The sequence below is a fragment of the Taudactylus pleione genome, unplaced genomic scaffold (genome assembly GCF_031769625.1).
Source record: "Taudactylus pleione unplaced genomic scaffold, aTauple2 ptg000095l, whole genome shotgun sequence".
Taxonomy (NCBI): Eukaryota; Metazoa; Chordata; class Amphibia; order Anura; family Myobatrachidae; genus Taudactylus; species Taudactylus pleione.
The window spans coordinates 33,974,161-33,995,151 of record NW_028284497.1 but is presented as its reverse complement, the minus strand read 5'-3'; the positions used below and the strand labels follow the sequence as shown (position 1 = coordinate 33,995,151).

The window sequence follows — 20,991 nt, the reverse complement described above, 5'->3', positions numbered from 1 at the left end:
TCTCATTAATAGAAAGTGATCTTGAGCGGCAAATTGACAGTCCAACAGCAATACCACCACTTACGCAATTTATGGCGGTGTTACATTTCTGTGCCTCAGGATCGTTTCAAACAACAGTGGGAATAGTGGCGGGCATCTCCCAATCCTCCTTTTCCCGGATCCTGAGGGCAGTGATGGAGGCACTTTTCAAGCACCTCCATCATTTTATTCAAATGCCTTTAGATATGGGTGCCCTTAGTGTGGCCAAGGCCAATTTTTACCAAATAGCTGCCTTCCCACACATCATAGGGGTTGTGGATGGTACTCACATACCACTTCAGCCTCCAGCCCGGCTGGAGGCCATATTTAGAAACAGGAAACACTATCACTCCCTGAATGTAATGGTGGTATGTGATGCCTCCCTCCAGATCCTGTCCCTGAATGCTAAATTACCCGGAAGTGCACATGACTCCTTCGTCATCCGGCAATCAGGGATATGGCACAAATTAACCAACCTACAAGCTGGTGATGCGTGGCTTCTGGGTAAGTGGAGACCTTTAGTACATAACAATGTTAAGCTTGATACACAGTGTTCCTGATGTTGTCAATTCTTTTCCATAGGAGACAGTGGATATCCTTGCATGTCCTGGCTGCTCACTCCTTATTTGGCTCCCACACCAGGCCCACAAAGTGCATTTAATTCCGCACTTACAGCCACCAGGCAAGTGGTGGAGCGCTGTATCGGCCTTTTAAAAGGCCGATTCAGATGCCTCCACCACTCTGGTGGCGAGCTCATGTATTTGCCGGATATGGTGTCGAAAATTGTGGTCCTGTGTGGGATATTTCACAACATCGCCATATGGAGTGGTGTCCCAATGCAGCCAGAGGATGCCTTACCTGAGGATGGCCCCCCCGAGGTTGGTCGGAGGTCAGTATGTGGGGGGGCCATACGCGATGATGTGGTGGCCAGATTTTTTAGGTAAGTTTGAACAAAACAGTGTTTTAACCTAATGTGTTTGTGTTTGTTTGCGAACATCTAATTTTGTTTTCTTTTTTTCAACATCTTCGGTTTGTTCACATAATCTTTGGCACTACAACGCTCACTACTTCATGCTACCCTTACCAAACCTGGATCTGCTCATTTTGGGAATATATTCTGGAACCCATATCACAACGCCATGTTTGTGGAATCATTTTGGCATGGTCCTTCCTCAACCAGTTCTTGATTTGTTTTTTTTGGTTTTTTTTTTATTGGGTATGTGTTGTATTTGAGATTCTCACTGTGTGTTTTTTTTGTGAGTGACCACTTTGATTTCTCAGTTATGTTGTGAATAAATGTTTGGAGAGTTAAATGTTCTTCCTTTTTTTGGACGTTACCAGCAAGTTTAACCAGGTTAACACACCTTACATTTGACTAAGGGGTAATCCAGTACTGACGCCAGTTGAGCAAAAATTAAATATGTTTTCAGGTTCCCAACCCACACCAAAAGGAAGCCTGTCCAATCATTTGGCTTTGTAAGATTCGCCTAAGCAGCTTGCCCACCAACTAGGAACCTGTAAAATGTAGAAATATCTAATTGCCACTACACACAAAAAGGGAAATGACATTGTTACTGTTATGTGTTTCTTGAGGGTGTTTTACATACAAATACAAAACCCAATCTAATTTTTAAAAAATGCAAAACCTTGCAGGAACAGTCTACTTATGTCAGGGTTAACTATCTTTGGTTTTGAAAAAACGAATGAGGCAGAACGTATATTAGAAATAAACAATTTATTTTGAAAAAGATAAAAACAAAAAAAATCTACTGCCGAAGGATGCCAGACAGCCGGTCAAGGGCCACAAGCACCCCAATTACATTTTGGCGCATGTGTGCCACACAATCTTCGACCTCTTGCCGACGCCTCTGTTCCTCTGTGGGTGAGAAAAGTGTGTGGATTAATCAAACAATAGGGAATCCACATTAAAAAAACAAAAACACAACGAAATCACTCCAAAACCAAAATTTAAAAAAAAAGGGGTGCTGCAAAAATTACAAGGCCTATGTAGAAATACCCACAGGTGTGATATGTGTATGTTGAAATCAGCAGGAAGAGGTAAAGGCAAACTGCTAAATCACCAAAAAAGAACCCAAAAATCACGAATAAAGGAACGACACATGATTACATACAAACAGTTTGTGGTTAAAAAAAACGCAAAAGAAAAACATACCGGTAGCCAAAACGGCAGATCCCGAAGTCCCTCCATCTTCATCCTCGGAGGAGCCTTCATTCCCCAAAGAACGGGGCGGGGTTATCACGGACTCCGGGGAGGGGGTAATTGGAAGAGGGGTGGTTGGAGGAGAGGGGGAAGGGGGACGGAGGGGAAGGAGGCCCGACAGTTCCGGGAGAGGGTCTTGGAAGGCTTGGGAGGAGGGGGGAATAGGGGAATTATTTGGGGTGGAGTGTTGGCTGGGGGTGGGTGAGAGTGAGCGGTACCGCCGTCTGGCCGGACGGTGACGGCGTAGTCTTGCCTGTCCCCCTAAAAGATGTCAAACAAATTGTGGTTAGTTTCTGGCCAAATCCTGCCCAAATAACATTTTAAAATCACCCACCACCAACAAAAAACATGCAAATATGAGTAGAATGAATATATCAGAAATAGAGGGAAAACATGGTCATGCAGATATGAGGAGAATGAATAAATAGGACAGACATAAAAACATGCACACGCAGATATGATGAGAATGAAAAAATAGGACAGACATGAAAACATGCACACGCAGTTTGCCCCACAAAGACAAACATGAAAACCACAATACATAACACTTACTTTCCACTATCTGCATGCGAAAGCATGCCAGCAAGCGGGGCGTTCGCCGTTGCAGGTCAGACCACCTGCGCTCCAGCTGGCCGATGTTGCGGCGTGAGCCAAAGGAGCGCAGGCGGGCCCGTGCCTCCGCATACGCGGAACGCTTCTCCGGGTTGGTGATGGGTGGAGGCTGGCTGGTGATACGCCGATCCATCACCTCCATTAGCACCAGCAGCTCGCGCCTGGTGAATGCGGAGGCTCTCATGATGGCAATGGTGTTTTTCTTAAAATTCATTTTTGATAAAGTGTGCCAAAAATTTCTGATTGGCTAATGTAGCTTGGAAATTAACAGGAGCAATTTGATTGGTTAGTGTATGAGTCATGTGTTCGACAGGGCCAGAAATCTCTGGAGAGTTATGATAGGCTTGATGCAGTGACAAGCGTAAGCAAATTTAAATAAAGAAATGAACCCCGGAAAATATGCGGGGATCCACAGCAATAGAACAATTTTCTCATTGTGGCTAACATGTTTTTTGAGCAATAAAAGCGAATGTTTAAGCCGTACGTATTCTGCGGGTAAACACAAACACGGACAAGAGTAAAGTTTCTTGCATTGTGTTGAAAAAAAACAAACATTAAGCTAATTGATACATTGATTGGCATGATACGATTGATGGAGGTAGGCAGAATAAAGGAGCAGGTAATCGACATCTGACATGGCCACTTCCGGTTTATACTTGTGCGTGCGTTCCCTTCAAGCCATTTCGGGGATGTACGCTCGCTATTTCGCACGCTCGTTAGTTAGAGGAGGGGTCGTCTGAGTTTGGGGAGGATTTTTAGATGCGATCGAAAATACGAGCGAGTCCTTGAATTTAAATATTTTTTTACGTACGCCTAACGTACGTGCGCCCGCTTGCGAGTGGCTCTGAATGAGGGCCTATGTTCTTTGAATCATTTTTTATCAAATATTACATATGCTTTATTGCAGCTAGGATGGAGATTTTATGATGCAGATGATTATCACCCTATGGAAAATAAAATTAAGATGTCGCAGGGCATACCATTAAGTGATCAGGTAAGTACAAGCTCACGGTAAATACCTAGGGCCAGTGGCATGTTCCCCCATATAAAAAAAAAATTGTGATTATCAGATAAACGCTCTTAATAAAGCACATTCACAGAGTGCATCCAGTATAACACAATTTACAGTATTTTTGTTTTATACAAACTGATACAAATGTATCAGAAAAATGTCAGTTCAGTTTAATGTTATATCTTAATATTGAATTTATTTATTATAAAAAAAATAAATACATATTTGTACTGGTTTCTTTGCAACTGAGGCACGAGTTTAGTCTTTAGAAATAGTGCCTCCACCAATTGGAAAGGAGAAATATATTAAGCCGAGAAGGAATACCAAGGTTTGCAAAAGCCAATTAGGCACAATCCAAGGCATCTGGCTAAGGCCCTGTATTGAACAGGACTTGGAATACAGCTCATTTCAAATTACTTGCAATTTTCTCTGCATTTTAAACTGTTTAACCCCTTGCATACCAAATTCTGTAATCTTTTTAAGACACATTAAATTAAAGAGAAAAAGGGGCATTTGTTTCCTTCTAATTCTCTCAGGGGGTGGGATACATCTTTGTGGTTTTTGTGGTCCAAACTCCGAAATTGAGGAGGTTTGGGCGCTTACCGCATATGCACCAAGCTCCGGAATGCGATACATTCCGGGGCTTGGATGCTGTGGGCAATGCCATCCATAGATGGTGTTGCCATTAGAAGCCTATGGGCTTCTATTCGCAAAGTCCTGAGAGAGGGATCCCTCCCAGCACCCCCCGCGGTACGTGCGTCCCTCGACGCATCCGTAGAAGGACATCTGGTTCATAAACCTGGAAGACCTTTTACCGCAAAGGACAGCTCTTCCCGGGAGGGCTGTACTTTAATTATTTTCATGCATGCGATGATTGGCGGGATGCATCACATTCAAAATGCGACCCGTCATACATCCCGCACAGGATGTCTTTTAAGAAAACATGAAAAAAAAAGTAATTCTAAAATCAAAATAAATGTATTGCTAGTCCTAAACCGTGGGTCTAGAACTAGCAGCTGCATCCCTAGATTAGGCCAGAGTCCTAGCGCCTGATTCCAAGTCGGAACGCTATTCCAATATTCTAGCAATTTTTGTTTTCTCTCTGCGTATGAATCGCACTGCAGAGCCGCAGAACAAATTTGGGTGCATGGTATAACAAATGTAATGGGCGTTTCTGGGAGCTGACTGTGAGGTAACACGGGGTGAATAATAAGAGGCACTTATGGGAGTGTTGTGGGTGTGTGGATGAAAGCGATTGCATACATACAGAGACGCACATTCCCTCATGTAGGAGGCCATGCTCACAGAGACACTGCACCTGCCAAAGAGCTGGAGCAAATTTGCATCTAAAGACACATCGGGCGGTAATGCAGTATCTATAGGTTCTGCAAGTGGGCGTCTCACTCCTTGCACATCCGGATACTCTGATGTACACCAGGGAGGGGCTTTGAAGCAGCATTAGCATAAAGTCGTAGGCGTGACTGCGGCATAATAGGCGAGGACAGCAGTGACTGCGTCCGACTCTAATCATAAGGCTGTAAGCCTGGCTTTAACAATCCTGATCTCACCCAAACTGTTACACTACAAAAAAGCAGTACAGATATAGTACTTACCATTTGTAGGACCCTAAAATTTAAATATTTACAATTGGTTTTCAGTTACACTCCGCACTTTTGTATAGGATGACTTCTGAGAACAAAATCTCTTAAACAGTGAAATAAAAGCATAAACTGGTGTAAATGTAGATAAAGAAACGTAATGCTGATGAGTTTATTGCATGAAAATGAAATTAGATTTGCTTTTATATGAAAGGCAGCTGATTATAATGAGTCCTCACAGCATGAGGAGGAGCATGTGATAGCACAATAACGGAAGATGTGGTTTAGGATGCAAAGTAATCAACATACAGTGACCGTTTGGGGGAGGTAACGTTGGAGAGGCGACTAAAACACTGGTGTGTCATGACCGTTTCGGGGGGGTGGGGGAAGGGGGAGTCACAGCCAGCATATGCAGTGGTTAAGGCTCCTTACTTGTGACCAAAGGGCTTCTCAAAAGGCGAATGGTGCGTCTTTGTACACAAGTGGCGGACTTGAGACACCGCTAGTGGGCGTCTCAATACAAATCCCGGCGGCTGCTACATTTGCATATTTTCTCACAACCACTGCGTGCAGGATTGCAGCAGTGATGGACATTGATTGTTTTCTACGTGCGAATAAAAATCACTGTGATGTGAACTTTGTGACAATTTATGATGTGCACAATTTGGTCTCTTGTGAATCTACAGCATACCAGCTCTATTAGAGTTATTTGCTGGAATTACACACCACCCAGGTGGACAGAATTAATTGTCATGTATCCCTTATTTACCCAATGCACATAATACCGGAATATCCAAGCTATTGACACCGTTGATTGCACAATGAAATAAAAAGATCTGTTTGCACAGTTAGAGTTATCCAGATTAGATGAAGAAATATGTTAGCTGGTTTATTTCATCTACAGAACATACTGTATTTCTCCCTAGTGTAAAAAAAAACAGGTTTATTTTCAATTTGATATATCCAATACATACTGTAATTATTTCTTTAAGGGTTAAACAGCTGGGGAGTAACTAAAACATTATGGTCCCCCATAGCAAAATTTTGAATGGCTCCCAAGGTTTCTAGAGGCCTATTCCCTGTCCTCTGCTTCTGCGCCTGATCTTCACAGCACCTCCTACTCCGAGAGGATGGGAACAGCAGGGTTCCCTTCCACTCTGAGTTCGTCTCTCATGAAGTTCCATGCTGACTATGGACACTGTAGAGGAGGAGGAGGAGGTGTAATGTGCAGTCTTTTCACTTAGACTGCACATTACACATCCTCCTCTGTACAGTGCAGGGGCCGTGCAGCCTAATATATATATTTATATATATATATATATATATAATAGATTGTGTGTGTGTATATATACTGTGTATGTATGTACCTGTATGTATATATATATTTATATATATATATAAAATGTTAAACAACTTGTATATTGGATCAGATAGAACACTGCAGACAAGGTCTGGGATCAGATGGAGAGAGATTCTTGGCGTTCATTTTAGCACCCTGCACCTGTCACAACCCATGCAGGTCCCCATTCCTGTCTGGGGTGTCGCTTTCTGCTCTGGTGCTTCTAGCACATTCAGCTGATGCAAAAACTCCTGAGATACAGACCAGAGTGTGCTAGAAGCACTAGAGCAGAGAACAACACCCCAGGCAGAAAAGAGGAACTGGAATTGTGACAGGTACAGGGTGTTAGAATGAACACTACATGCTGTTGTGGATGACTGCCTAATTCATGCTCTCTGACTTCCATTAGTAGAATCTTTGTATACAGATACAGTGTGGCTGCAAGAATAAAATGCTTATGTACTCTCACCAGCCTCCTACAAAAAGCTTGTGACCTGTGAGCTAAACTCAATAGTACTTTCTCAGACTTAAGTACATTATTCTTATTATTATTGTGTGATTTACAAGGTCTCTGTGCTCCATCTTTTTTCTCTTTGCCTTGTCCCATATTTTGAAATGCAGTGTCATTTAATGAATAATACAAAATAATGCTAGGAGAATGCCACCCAAGAAAAAATAATTTTATAGGCATTGTCCACCACAATACTCTGCATTATAAATCCTTTTTAAAATGTTATGTTCCTGGTCAAGTCAGTATTTTTGACCTAACATTCTTCTCTTGGATCTACTGTGAAGATTCGCTGTCACTGTCTGCTTCTTGCTGCAATCAGCCAGCAGCAGCACCCCGGCTTGTCAACCTTGGCATACATCTTGCCTAAACTGTTTGCTGAGGTGATAGCTGGGCATTGATAAATACTGACTGATAGTGACATCTTCTCTGCGGGTCCCAGCACATATTAGTTTGAGCTGGCAAACCTATCAATCATCTTTATCATGTCTGACAAGTTCTGCATTCCTCCAAAGAAATATAGTTAGAGAGGAAAATCTGTCAGCGGGATATTGGCCCTAATTCAAGTCCTGTGAGAGGTCTCAGACATACCTTCTCTCTGCCTTAACCGTGATATATATATATATATATATATATAATATATATATATACACACAGCAGCACAAATAGGAATGGAATGAAGGGCGTTGTTTTACTTCTTTAATCGTCTGCTGAGTGCCACCTCTTAATTTTTCATCATATATATATATATATATATATATATACATATACATACATACATACATACATGGAGGTGGCACTCGTGGTGACTGGCGTGAAAGCAGACAAGTGTCCCCTGTGGCTGTAAGCAACGTTTCAGAACTTTAATAACGTTCTTTCGTCAGGATATAGATATATGTATATCCTGATGAAAGAACGTTTTTAAAGTTCTGAAACGTTGATTACAGCCACAGGGGACACTTGTCTGCTTTCACGCCAGTCACCACGAGTGCCACCTCCATGTATGTATATGATGTCTCTCCACATCCGTGTGAATTGATTGAGGAAGGCACCGGTGCAGTAATTACTTACATTCAGTGAGTGCCGGCATCTAACTTTGTGTATATATATATATATATATATGTATATATTAGAGATGAGCGGTTCGGATTCTGTGGAATCTGAACCGCTCCGAACATAGGGGATCCGAGTCCACCCGAACCCTGTTCGGGTGTTCCCCGTCTGACCTGGATCCCCGTTCGGGGCCGGACGGCGGCCGCTTGATGTCGGATTCTCGCTAGAGAATCCGACATCAGGGCTCCTCGAGTGTAGGGCAGACCCTACACAGAACAAACACACAGCCGCCAGTGGCAGCTGTGTGTTTGTTACAGCAGTCAATGAGAGTCACACAGACTCTCATTGGCTGCTGCACGGAGGGAGCTGGCTGGAGCTCACTCATGAGCTCAGTCATCCGGCTCCCTCCTCGTCGCGTGGCAGCAGAGTGGACGGCGGCTGGAGCGGGGATACAGGTAAGTTTTTTTTTTTTTATGTGTGTATGGGGGCCTGCTAATGGAGGGGCCTACTACTGGGGGGCATACTACAGGGGGCCTGATACTGGGGGGCCTACTACTGGGGGGCATACTACAGGGGGCCTGCTACTGGGGGGGGCATACAACTGGGGGCCTGCTTATGGGGCATACTACTGCGGGGGCACACTACTGGGGGCCTGCTTATGGGGGCATACTACTGGGGGGCTTTACTATTAGGGGCCAGCTAATGGGGGGCATACTACTAGGGGCCAGCTAATGGGGGGCATACTACTGGGGGGGCATACTACGTGGGTCCAGCTAATGGGGGGCATACTACTGGGGGCCTGCTAATGAGGGGCATACTACTGGGGGGCATACTAATACTGGGGGCATTGCATAGGGGGTCCTACTACTAAGGGGACTGCATAGGGGGCACCACTACTGGGGACATTGTATAAGGGACACCACTGCTGGGGGCATTGTGTAAGGGACACTATTGCTGTGGGCATTGTATAAGTGGCATTACTACTGTGGGCTTTGTGTATAAGGGTCACTACTGTGGGCATTGTGTAAAAGGGGCACTACTGTGGGCATTGTGTAAAAGGGTCACTACTGTGGGCATTGTGTAAAAGTGGCACTACTGTGTGTCGTAACATAAATAAGAAACACTACTTTATGGTGTAATGTGAATCAGGGACACTATGGGCTCTATTTACTACAATCCGCATATTGAATGCGGATTGTAGTGTGATATTACCGAGTGAATTTGCATTGCGAATTCAGGTAATATCACAGGGATTTACTATAAATCCCTTGCAGGGACAGAGCTTGCGATAAAGCTCTGTCCCTGCGGATCCCATCCGCACTCTAGTCGCGGTATTTTCGGAAAAAATACCGCGACTAAGAGCCCGCGCATGCGCCGACCGACCACCGCTACTACCTCCCCACCGACGCTAAGCCCCGCCCCCCAGCACTAAGCCCCACCCCCCACGATCGCGGACGGGCGCGCGACCCCCCCTCCCCCCCGCAACCCCCCCTCCCTTCATTACACTTACCTGCATCCTCCTGGCCTCCGGTGGTCTTCTCCGGGCTTCCCGATCAGGTGATCTCCCATACTGCACTGGGGCCCGATCACCTGATGACCGGGCCCCAGTGCACTGTGGGAGACCAGCTGACCGGAGAGGAGCCATCACCGGAGGCCCGATCACCGGTCCCTGGATTCAGGTAAGGAAAAAAAAAATGTTTAATTTTTTTTTTCTTTTTTGTACAGCAATCAGCTTGCGGTCTGCTTAGACCACATAGCTGATTACTGGTACCGGCTCCCGCCTCTGCTCTCCCCGTTAGAGCAGAGTGGGAGCCCGGTAACCGGGGGAGACCCTGGATAACGCCACCTCCAGGGCTTCCCCCGGTATTTCACAGGGCTTCCCCCGGTATTTTTTTACAATTTATTTTTAGTAACTTAGGTCAGATCACATTTCCCATTACAATTATGGGAAATGCGATCTGCTTTGCTAAAAATAAGTGATACTGGGGGTTGGAGTAGAATTTTACTAATTCTACTCCAATTGCCCTGTAATAACTACAGGTGAAACTAAAATGATGTGAAAAGGGTGTGAAAACACCCTTTTTCACTTTATTTTAGTAAAAATAATTTTAATAAATAGAGCCCTATGTGCGGTGTAATATGAATAAGATTGTGCACTGTGACTCCTAGGGCCGTAGCCCACTTTGTAAACAAGTACTGTGATTCTGCTGGCTGTACCCCACTGGGTGGGTGCACTACTTTTCATTTCTACCACTGCTGTGTGCAATTTGTCATAGATGTGATTTAAACTGTGGTGTCTGTGCCGCTGTGCCGCTGCTTTTTTCGCTTAGTAACCAGTCAGCTCACTGCAACCTTTGGCCAATAATGTTGAAAACAACATTATAAGCTGTGAGGTGGTCTAAATTGACTGGACATTAATGTTATTGAGGTTAATAATACTCTAGGAAGAAAAGACCAATTTATGTGATTTTAACTTTTTTTGTCAATTTTTGTAAAAAAATCCAAATTCAAAGCCAGTCACCGCAGTTTGGCAAATCTAAATCCAAAGCAGGACGACGAATTAGAACCAAATCAGGGAAAAAAAGTTCCGGCGCACATCCCTAATAATATATATATATATATATATATATATATATATATATATATATTATATATATATATATGTAGAACTTACATTGAAGCAGATTTGGGTATTTGGTTCCAAGCTCTAAAGATTTACTGCATCATCTTCTTTTGAGATGCATTTATGTGAAATGTTTGTGAGGATTAGTTAAAGCAGGTTGAGCACCATAGAATTTTCTTTTTCTTTTGTGCCATCTGAAATGTAACTAATCTAGGAGGGAAGGCCAAAGGTGTAAAGCTGCGTACCCAGCCCGACGTCGCGGGCGACGGGACCCAGCATGCGGCAAGTGCATACACATTTGCCGATGCCTGTTCCGACGGGGGGAGGGATGCACATTGCTGCATGGCATCGTTGGCGACGTCCCCCATCGGCCCTGCTGTGAGAACGCACATATCATGGGTACACACTAGATGTACTAAGATGTACTAAGATTTGCAGTATAATGGCCCCACCCCTGCTGCACTGTAGCATGACTCGCACCATTGAGTACTGGAGGCTGGACCTGATCAGGTACATGTTCGTGAAAGGGGAATACACTACTGCTTCATTTAGCAAGATGGCCACCAAGGTCACTACTGGGCATGTGCAGGAGCCATCTTGTTTTTACTGTGTAAGAGTGACATAGTGGGAGATAGTAGTCTTTTACTTAGGTCTTCAAGAAAACCTGGTTAATACCTGCTTTAAGGCCATTCCAGCATCCTGCACCACTACCCTCAAGCAGCATACACTCACCGGATGGTGATCTGTATGAAACCCCGCTCCACTCCATTACCAGTGTACATGTAGCACTGAGTGCGGCTGTACCTACTATCAGTCAATAAACCAACACCACCGGTTAAGTAACTGGACTGTTCATAGTTTGAGTCATCTGCTGGTGTGTGCCTATATAACTCTGCGATATCAACACCTGCACACACATTTATTTCCAACAGATGCCAGTGAAGTCAGAATGTTAAACCAATAGTTAGAACCAGGCTGCCAAATGTGACTAATTGCACCCACAAACTGCAAAAATAGTCGTCCGGGACTGAAAGAGCTCTGCTCACAGGGCTCCAAGCTGGAGAAGTTTATATACTGAGCTGTTTGTATGGGAAAGGCTCTTCATTAGCAGAAAAGGATGGATTAAAATAATAATCTGATTTTTAGAAGCTGAACAAATAAGACTTTTAAGCAATAATATTTATTTTCCTCTCCACAGGACAGACAACCTTGGCTATGTGTATTGCATGAATTAATAAAGAGGTGAGTGAGCATCCTGTATATAAACTTTTCATAGCTCAAGGAAAACATTATTATTTTCAGATGGATAATAATGTCCAGTTAGGTAAATGTATGCCAAATTCTTCAACTATTTAGAGTGGTGGCCAAAGATATATATATATATCTTTGGCACTCCATGCAAAAAACAATACCTTTATATTTATATATATATTGTGATACTTGGGGTTAATTGACTTGGTAGACTGGGGTCAGTGGTGCAGTGAGTAGGTGCAGAATTAGAGTCCACATGTAGCATTCCAATTAAACAAACATAAATGGTGCTTTACTTCCAGCATGTGAAATCAGGAAACAGAAAAATAATAAACAACCCTAGTTCTTGTTTAGGGCACTAGCTCACTTCTTGAACCCTCACTACAGAAACAGCTACTCTGCATGAAAGTCTCTTACAGTCTATGAGATTGGTGGTCCTTCCTGCCACATGCAGGACTGGACACTGGCCTCCTGGCCTGGTATAGCTTCCTTAGCTTGTTGGCTGCGGCCTCTCACAGTCTGGCCTGCTTCCTTGCAGGTACCATAGCTCAGTGCCAGAGTTGGATAGCCTTCCCTGTATCTCACAGGTCTAGGCTCAGGCCTCCTGGCCCTCACTGGCTTACTAGCACAATGAGCTCTGTCTGACTGGTCTGCCTCAGTCCTCCCTGGACTGAGTTCACTCGGCAGCCCTTACACCTCTACCCAGAATCCTTTTCTTCTCTGTGTGGGCGGATCTCTCCTGCCCCAGACAGAATCTGCTGCTCACCAGCGCCATCTCTGGTGATACTGCCACATATCACCCTCCCCAGCTTGAAACCCCTGGGTTCAGCGATATGGGACGAGGCATTCTCATGACGATGTCCCTCTTCACTCTCCTCATGAGGGAAATCCACTGCATTCACGTTCATAGAAACTCTTGCGACCTCTGGGGGCCTCATCCTCCAGATTCCAGAATTTATTTTCCTCCTAACTTTTTTTCTCACTTTGTGGTACTTCTTGCTTTCTATATGAAGCACTTGAGATTCATTCTTGAGCATGTCAAGCTTTAAGGATTTCAGGCACATTTTCCCATAGTGCACTACTTTCTCATAGACAAATTCAGCAGCATTGCAAGTTCCATCCTGCTTGCATGAAGGCATTGTTTCACATACCTGAGTATTATTCTTCACAAGACTCTCAGAATTAACCTTCTTTAAGGTTCTGCTTTGCACTTGAAAACTGTATGATTGCATCACATTCACATCACTCTGAACCCACGGCAACAAGAGAGTCTCATCCTTTGAAGCCATCACTATCTCCATAGACTTCTGTACATCCTGTACTTTTGCTTGACAGATCATGCGATTACCATCTGTAAACGTCAGTTCTTTATCATCAACTTCAGACACAGTTTTGCCATCTGGACCTGTGTTTCTTTGGGAGGACTTCACACCCTCAGCTATCAGTGTAAACTGGAAGTCACTGCAAGGACTCTCATCCACTTTTCCAAGACAGACTTTTAGGGAATTTCCCAACTTTGATACAACTATTTCAGACGCTGCCACTTTTAATACACATTGCAACTCCAGTTCTTTGGTATTCCTCTCCGCTTGGAATCTTTGCAACTGGTCCTGTGCACTTAGCAGACACTTTTCAAGGTTCTTCTGCTGTTCTTGCAACTTCCAAGCCCTGCCATGGGCAAGGTTAAGCTCTCTCTCCAAAGATTCACTTTGATTTTGCGCCTTTATGCAGACTTTCGTCCAGGAATACATTTCTTTCCGTCAAACATTCTAAAACTGCTCTAGCTGCAGCTAAATTGGATTGGAGAGTTTGTACTTGCTCTTTACAATTGTCTTCAAGACAGACCATCTCCATGTCTTTTCCTTCACTGTCATTTTCCCACTGAGCGTGAGCCTGCAGCATCTGGAGATACCTCCCTTTTACTTCACAGAACTCTTCAGCCAGAGAACTTTTCTCCAATTCACAATCTTTAAGTTTTACTTGTGTGGAGACAATTAAAGAGTCTTTTCCTTTTAACACCATAGCCAGATCTGCCACTTTCACTTGTGCGTGCTCTGCATCACTCTGATGTCTCTGGACACCTTCTTTCAATTCTTCCACTTCCTGCTGAAGTACCACCCACTTTTGCTGCAATTCCACAACATCCTGCTCTAATACGTCATTCTTGGCTAGGAGCACATCATTCTCATACTTTGTAACACATTGGAACATTTTAGCTTCCTCAAGGCATTCAGACATAGCTGCCAATTTGAGGTCTGTCTCTTTAAGAACTTCACATTTTTTTATTTCTTGCTGCTCAAATGCCATTTTCAAAGAGGACAATTCACTCCGTAATTACTTTTCAGTTTGTTCATGAACATTTCTCTCATCAGCTAATTGTTCCATTAAGTTGTCAACCTTCCCAGCAAAATATGCATTACCTTCATTCAAAACTTTACGCATATTGTCAAATTCTTCCAGGTTGATATAGTCCTTTCTGGACAGCCGTTGCACCATACCCTGACCACTTTCTTTTTGGGCCTTGAGCTTTGCCCACTGCTGCTTGTTGGTTTCTCGCGGAGCTGCTGTAGCCATCCGCAAGGCCTTCACCATGTCATCCATGTTGTCTGGTTATTTAGAAGTGAGGCAGGGTTTGGTTTGAATAGATGCCAGCACCATGAAGAGCCTAGACCCACAGTCTTTTCTCCCCAAAATATATTGGGTGTCTGTCCCTTCAAATTTTAAACACTTTTTTTTTTCCCAAGCACAGTTCTTCTTTCACTTGTAACAACACTTGACTTTCAGTTGTATTTACAGCACAATATAACACAGCACCTGCTTTCACTTCTGTGGAACTACAATGTCCACCAATCAACATAGCACTTGCTCTTTTCTTTGCAAAAGAAATGTCCAGGCCACATAATTAGACACACCTTTTCTTAACGAGCTTGATTTCAACAGAATAAACCACACAACTTCTTTTAACCTTTCCAATGCTGAAGAAAGTGCACAACTTTTAGCAAACTTTGTAGACGGTTTTCAGACATGCATATAACTTTTCCATGAAATACTTAAAAACAGATTTTATCTTCACTCACCAACTTGACAAGCATTCCACCATGCAGGTGCAGTGAGCCTCCATATTTCCATTTGTATTACACATTTTCTTGCATAGACTCTTTATGCCCGCATTCTCCACCATATGTGATACTTGGGGTTAATTAGCTTGGTAGACTGGGGTTAGTGGTGCAGTGAGTAGGTGCAGAATTAGAGTCCACACGTAGCATTCCAGTTAAACAAACATAAATAAATGTGAAATCAGGAAACATAAAAATAATAAACAACCCTAGCCCTTGTTTAATGCACTAGCTCACTTCTGGAACCCTCACTACAGAAACAGCTACTCTGCATGAAAGTCTCTCACAGTCTATGAGATTGGTGGTCCTTCCTGCCACATGCAGGACTGGACACTGGCCTCTTGGCCTGGTATAGCTTCCTTAGCTTGTTGGCTGCCGCCTCTCACAGTCTGGCCTGCTTCCTTGCAGGTACCATAGCTCAGTGCCAGAGTTGGATAGCCTTCCCTGTATCTCACAGGTCTAGGCTCAGGCCTCCTGGCCCTCACTGGCTTGCTAGCACACTGAGCCCTGTCTCACTAGTCTGCCTCAGTCCTCCCTGGACTGAGTTCACTCGGCAGCTCTTACACCTCTACCCAGAATCCTTTTCTTCTCTGTGTGGGCGAATCTCTCCTGCCCCAGACAGAATCTGCTGCTCACCAGCGCCATCTCTGGTAATACTGCTGCAATATATATATATATATATATATATAAAAACGTCCAGGTGCGGCACTCAGCTGACTTATAAACTACAACTCACGACTCCTGTGTTCAAGCAACGTTTCGGGCTTTATTGCCCTTCGTCAGGCTACATATATTTAGGATGCGGTAGGGAAGGATCTGAAGAGATCCCTCTTCTGCACAAGCTGCCGTGTAAAGGGTAGCTTGGGAACACAGTTGGGGGCTGTACTCCATCTCACGATGACATACAGTAACACAGTACCAAAAAAATGCTTTTTCGGAACTTGATGAATGGCATAATATCTAAGTAACATACTAAAGTATGGGGACTGTGGGAGAATTGTAACCAGAAGATATTAGTGATATCCCCTGTGTTAGATGAATGGGTGTGTAGCTTAGTGCCTCATTCAGACCCGCTCGCTAGATGCGTTCGCACGCAGCTGTCAGCTGCCAAAGTATGCAAATCCCGCGATTGTACGGCAAGGCATTAGCATGCCCACTATGTCTTGGCGTGCGATCGTGGTGTGTATTTAGACGCCCACCAGCCTGTCACTTTCCCTTAGTAATACATGTCATCTCCAGGAAGTGTATTCAACAATCGGTAACATCGAGTAACATCAGACCCATACGCAGCACTTGTGGCTGACCATACCCTACCGCAAGCACTGCGAGTGCTTCAGTGTGTAATTCAACCATGTGACGTGTACTATGACGCTGAATCTTAATTATGCATGCCTCTGAAACGGCGTTAAGACGCTCAGACATGCGTTCGCACCACCACACCTTCGTTTCCATCGACCATCCCCTGTCACCACCCACAAACGGCTTCTCCTGTCACTCATCCTAAGGAGGCATCTATTTACAGGGTGCGAACACTTCCCGATCTCATGGACTAGACATCTTATATGCATGCGCACATTGCAAACATCGGCAGGTTTCGTGCGAACGCATCATAGCAAGCGGGTCTGAATCGGGCCCTTCATTTCTACAACAGTTGGTGAAAATTTTAATTTTCACCTACTTTTGTAGAAATTGATGGATGATGAATAGACCCCTTAATAATATATATGGTGAATAGCAGCATATAAACTATTATTGCACTTATATTGTGTACAGTTCAGTGGTTGAAGCGTAAAATAGTCTGATATGGAATTGAAATTAAGTTTAAATGTTTTTTCTTTAACTCTCTTGCAAGTGCTAATATTTGTGGCTCATAATATATACCACACTAATATAATGTTTATCCACCACTAACCAAATAAAACGACACCCTCACTGATGCAAAGAGCTTTTAGCTGGGGCTCTGACAGCTGTTCCTCACGGTCCCCTGCGCGCTCTGCACTGTCTGCAGCATCCAACTCCCACCACCCTGAGCTCCCACACTCGGAACAGGGGCAGCAGCAGCCTCTGCTCCATCAGAGCAGCATCAGCAATAGGCAGAGTCTCATTGTAGGCTACTGGGACTCCTGGATGGCCATGACACAAGAGGGTGTGTGGGACTGCATCATGACGCGGACACAGCTGCAGCTGCCAGTCGAGTTGCATCGTCCACCCGGTAGGGTCCGCGGCGGCCCAGCAACAGTAAGTTGGAGGGTTCCAATGCCCCTGATTAGGATGCAACAACGATCATTGCAGCAGCCCTATCAAGGCACAGAATGTTGGTGTGAACATGGCTGTCAAAATCAGTAATAAAAATATAACAAAAGATGGGCTTGGCATTATCAGGACATAAATAACTATCAACTAGTCTTTGCCATCCTAAAATTTAAAAATTCTAATGTTATGTGACTATCATTCAGTGCTCTTGTTTCCTCTGACAGTCCAAAAATATAATAATTACCCTCTGACAAATTTCCCTCAAAGAGAGAAAAATCTATATACAGTACATGGTAAATAAACATATACAGGCAGAGGCATAATTAAGACTTTGTGGGCCCCATAGCAACATATTTAAGGGCCCCCAATGCTTTTAGAGAGATGAAACATTGTGCTTACCTGCCATCTTTATGTTCATCTATGCAGCGCCAAACACGGTCTTTTCTCCGTTCACCCACCCTACTTCTGATCTGCAGCTACCAGCCTTGGAGATGGACAAAGACACATCTGGGGATGGCAGTGGTTGCACAGTAAGAGATGGGGAGGGTGGCTCAGAGGCACACGTGGAAAGGTGGGTTCAGAAGAACACATGGTTAGGGCGTGGTCAGTGGTACACATGGAGAGGGTGGTTGAGAGGCACACATGGGTAAGGGGGGATCAGAGGCACACATGGAGAGGTGGGTTCAGAGAAGCCCATGGTATGGTGGTTCAGAGGAACACATGGGTAGGGGGGATCAGAGACACACATGGAGAGGTGGGTTCAGAGGAACCCATGGGAGGGTGGTTCAGAGAAACACATGGGGAGGTGGGTTTAGAGTAACACATGTGTGGGGAGGTTCAGTGGCACACATGGGGAAGTGGATTCAGAGGCACAGTTTGGAATAGGGTCATAGGCACACATGGGGAGGTAGATCAGTGGTACAGTATGGCAGGGGGGTAAGATGAACACTATAAGAGGTGGTCAGTGGCACAGTAGAGGAGGGATAAGGGCAGATGCACACATGGAAAATTTAATGTGATATAACTGTGCAAGGCAGGGTCAGGATGAGAAAAATGGAGAGTTTAGGGTTGGGACACGTGAATGGAAAGAGTCAAGCAGTAGTGGGTGGTTTTTAAAGGGGTTGGGAACAGGATGTTGGTGCTCAGGATCCCGGTGGTCAAAATTCCGATGCTAGCATCCCGACAGGGTAAGAATACCAACACCTGTCGTAGGTATTCTAACCCTCCCCCTCTCACCTACCCTTTACCCTCTCTCCCCTGTGCCTAACCTCCACCCATAGTGCCTAAACCTAACCTCCTCCTCCCCGCACCCTACGCCTAACCCCTAACGCTAAACCTCCAACTAACTCCACTACTTACCTTTGGATTCCGGCGGTCGGGATACTGGCGCATGGATTCTGACAGGTGTCTGGATTCCAGCACCGGTATTTTATGCGCCGGTATCCCCTCTGAAGTGAAGCCTCCTATGAGAGGGGACCATGGCAAAATAACTTCTGTGTCCCCATCTAAAAATGGTTCTGCAGATCTGATGGTCCCAGTAGCATGGTGTCAGACCTGCAAAACTACAATAAATAATCAACCCATCCACCATTGCGCTTGATGGTTGGTATGAAGTCCAATGTAGTGATATGCTGGTTGGTTAACACCAAACAATGCCATTGTTGTGTTATCTGCCCAGAGACATTAGGGCTGATTTAGACCCGTTCGCAAGCGCTATGCGCTTGCAAGCGGGTCAATGTTTGCCCCCTGTGCATGCGCCGCCTCTGGCGTGCGCATGCGCTATACCCGGCCAGCGACATGCGCTCCATCAATACGGGTCTCGCACCAAAAGGGGGCGGCTGTCGATTGTGATTGACAGCTCGGCCCGTTTTGGAGGCGGGCAAGGGAGTGGCTACACAAACGGAGGCGTTCCCCACATTTTTTAAATAGGGGCATAAGATAGTGCACCTGAAAAAGGCCCATGGCTTCAGGGAGGAGATAGGGGCAGCCAGAAGATGCTGGGGATAAAAGAAAAGGAAGCTACAAGTGAGAATGATAATAAACAGGTGCCCTGTGCCATGACACAGGATGCATCACCCTAGTTACGGCCCTGCAGACAACGTCTGTGCGGAGGGACTTCTTGATCATAAACACGGATGTCCTCTCTTTGAAAGAGCTGTCCTTTGCAATTTTAAATTCTAGGTACATACTTGCGTTATTAACTCCAGTATGTACCCGATAACTGGCCCGATGTACCACATTCAAAATGCAATGTGTAGTATATCCCGCCCTTGGGCTTCTTAGCAATTACTAATCAAATTCAGGTAGATGGGAAGAACCCCCAAGGCATGAGCCCCACACCAGGTATGTGGGGTTAATTTATTGAACACTGGCCCAACACCATACCTCCCAACATTTCAATGTTGGAAGGAGGGTCAGGTCGACAGAAAAGGGGTGTGGTCTAATTAAAAAGGGGTGGAACCGGTTGAAGATGGGGTGGAGTCTCGCAGTTTCTCCCGTTTTCGTCACTTTGGGGGTGTACCCAGCACTCTCCGAGATGTTCCGATGCTGCGTCCATGGACATGGCTCGGAACAGTAATGCATGCAGGAGGCTAGTGCTATAGCAGCTGCTACAATGGTAATTGACAGGTATGTTACTTTATAGCACAAAACCTAAGCAACACTCTGTATTCTCTAAACATGAAAGCAATCAACTAAATGCAGAATTTTATGATCTAATCAGATGTAGAACAGTTATATTGTGGCTGAAATGAGCATTTTTTCATGGTCACTGAGGATTTATTTGTAAAGCATTTAGACATGAGTGCCTCATTAATCTTTAGTACACTGCACTAGTAATCAAAATAATATTTAATTTATCATAATATCTTTAAAGGAGAATACAATAAAAGAAACCTGTATGCTCATGTGTACTGTATTATAGCTTCTATAGGGGGGGATGTAGTCATAATCCCGACATTAGGGATGCCAGCCCTGAGAATGCGAAACCTCGAAACCTGTCAAGATCCAAGTGGGGTTAGGATTAGGGTTAGGCACTTATAGGGGAGGAGGTTTAGTGTTAGGCAACCATCTACACAATTATCTAGCACTAGTTTATGTAACAAATATCCCATAACAGAATTTCCTTTGTCGCTATTTATTCAGCAACAAATTAGCCAGTATGAAACATGTAAAATGGTAAGTATACTGCTTCCTTATTAATTAAGAAGGTATTTTAGCCAGGTCTAGTGCAATTCATTATCTGATCACCAGAAAGTGCTACCACCTCTGTATAAAAGCAGCAGTTCCATCTGGAGCATTCAGGGTTGGTGTTAATGATGAAAGATATCTGGAATGATTTCAGAGAGCATTTGCTGATATGCATCAGTCCGGAAAAAGTTAAATGGT

The 20,991-nt window shown here is 44.4% G+C and overlaps 1 protein-coding gene across 1 annotated transcript in view; it reads left to right on the top strand.

Moving 5' to 3' along the window:
• Positions 1–20,991, top strand: part of IDNK (IDNK gluconokinase) — a 39,515-nt gene that overhangs the window by 7,120 nt on the left and 11,404 nt on the right. Inside the window, exons 3-4 of the mRNA XM_088470290.1 lie at positions 3,759–3,845; positions 12,183–12,226. Of these exons, the coding sequence (XP_088326416.1) occupies positions 3,759–3,845; positions 12,183–12,226 (131 nt within the window). The remainder of the gene's footprint in view (positions 1–3,758; positions 3,846–12,182; positions 12,227–20,991) is intronic.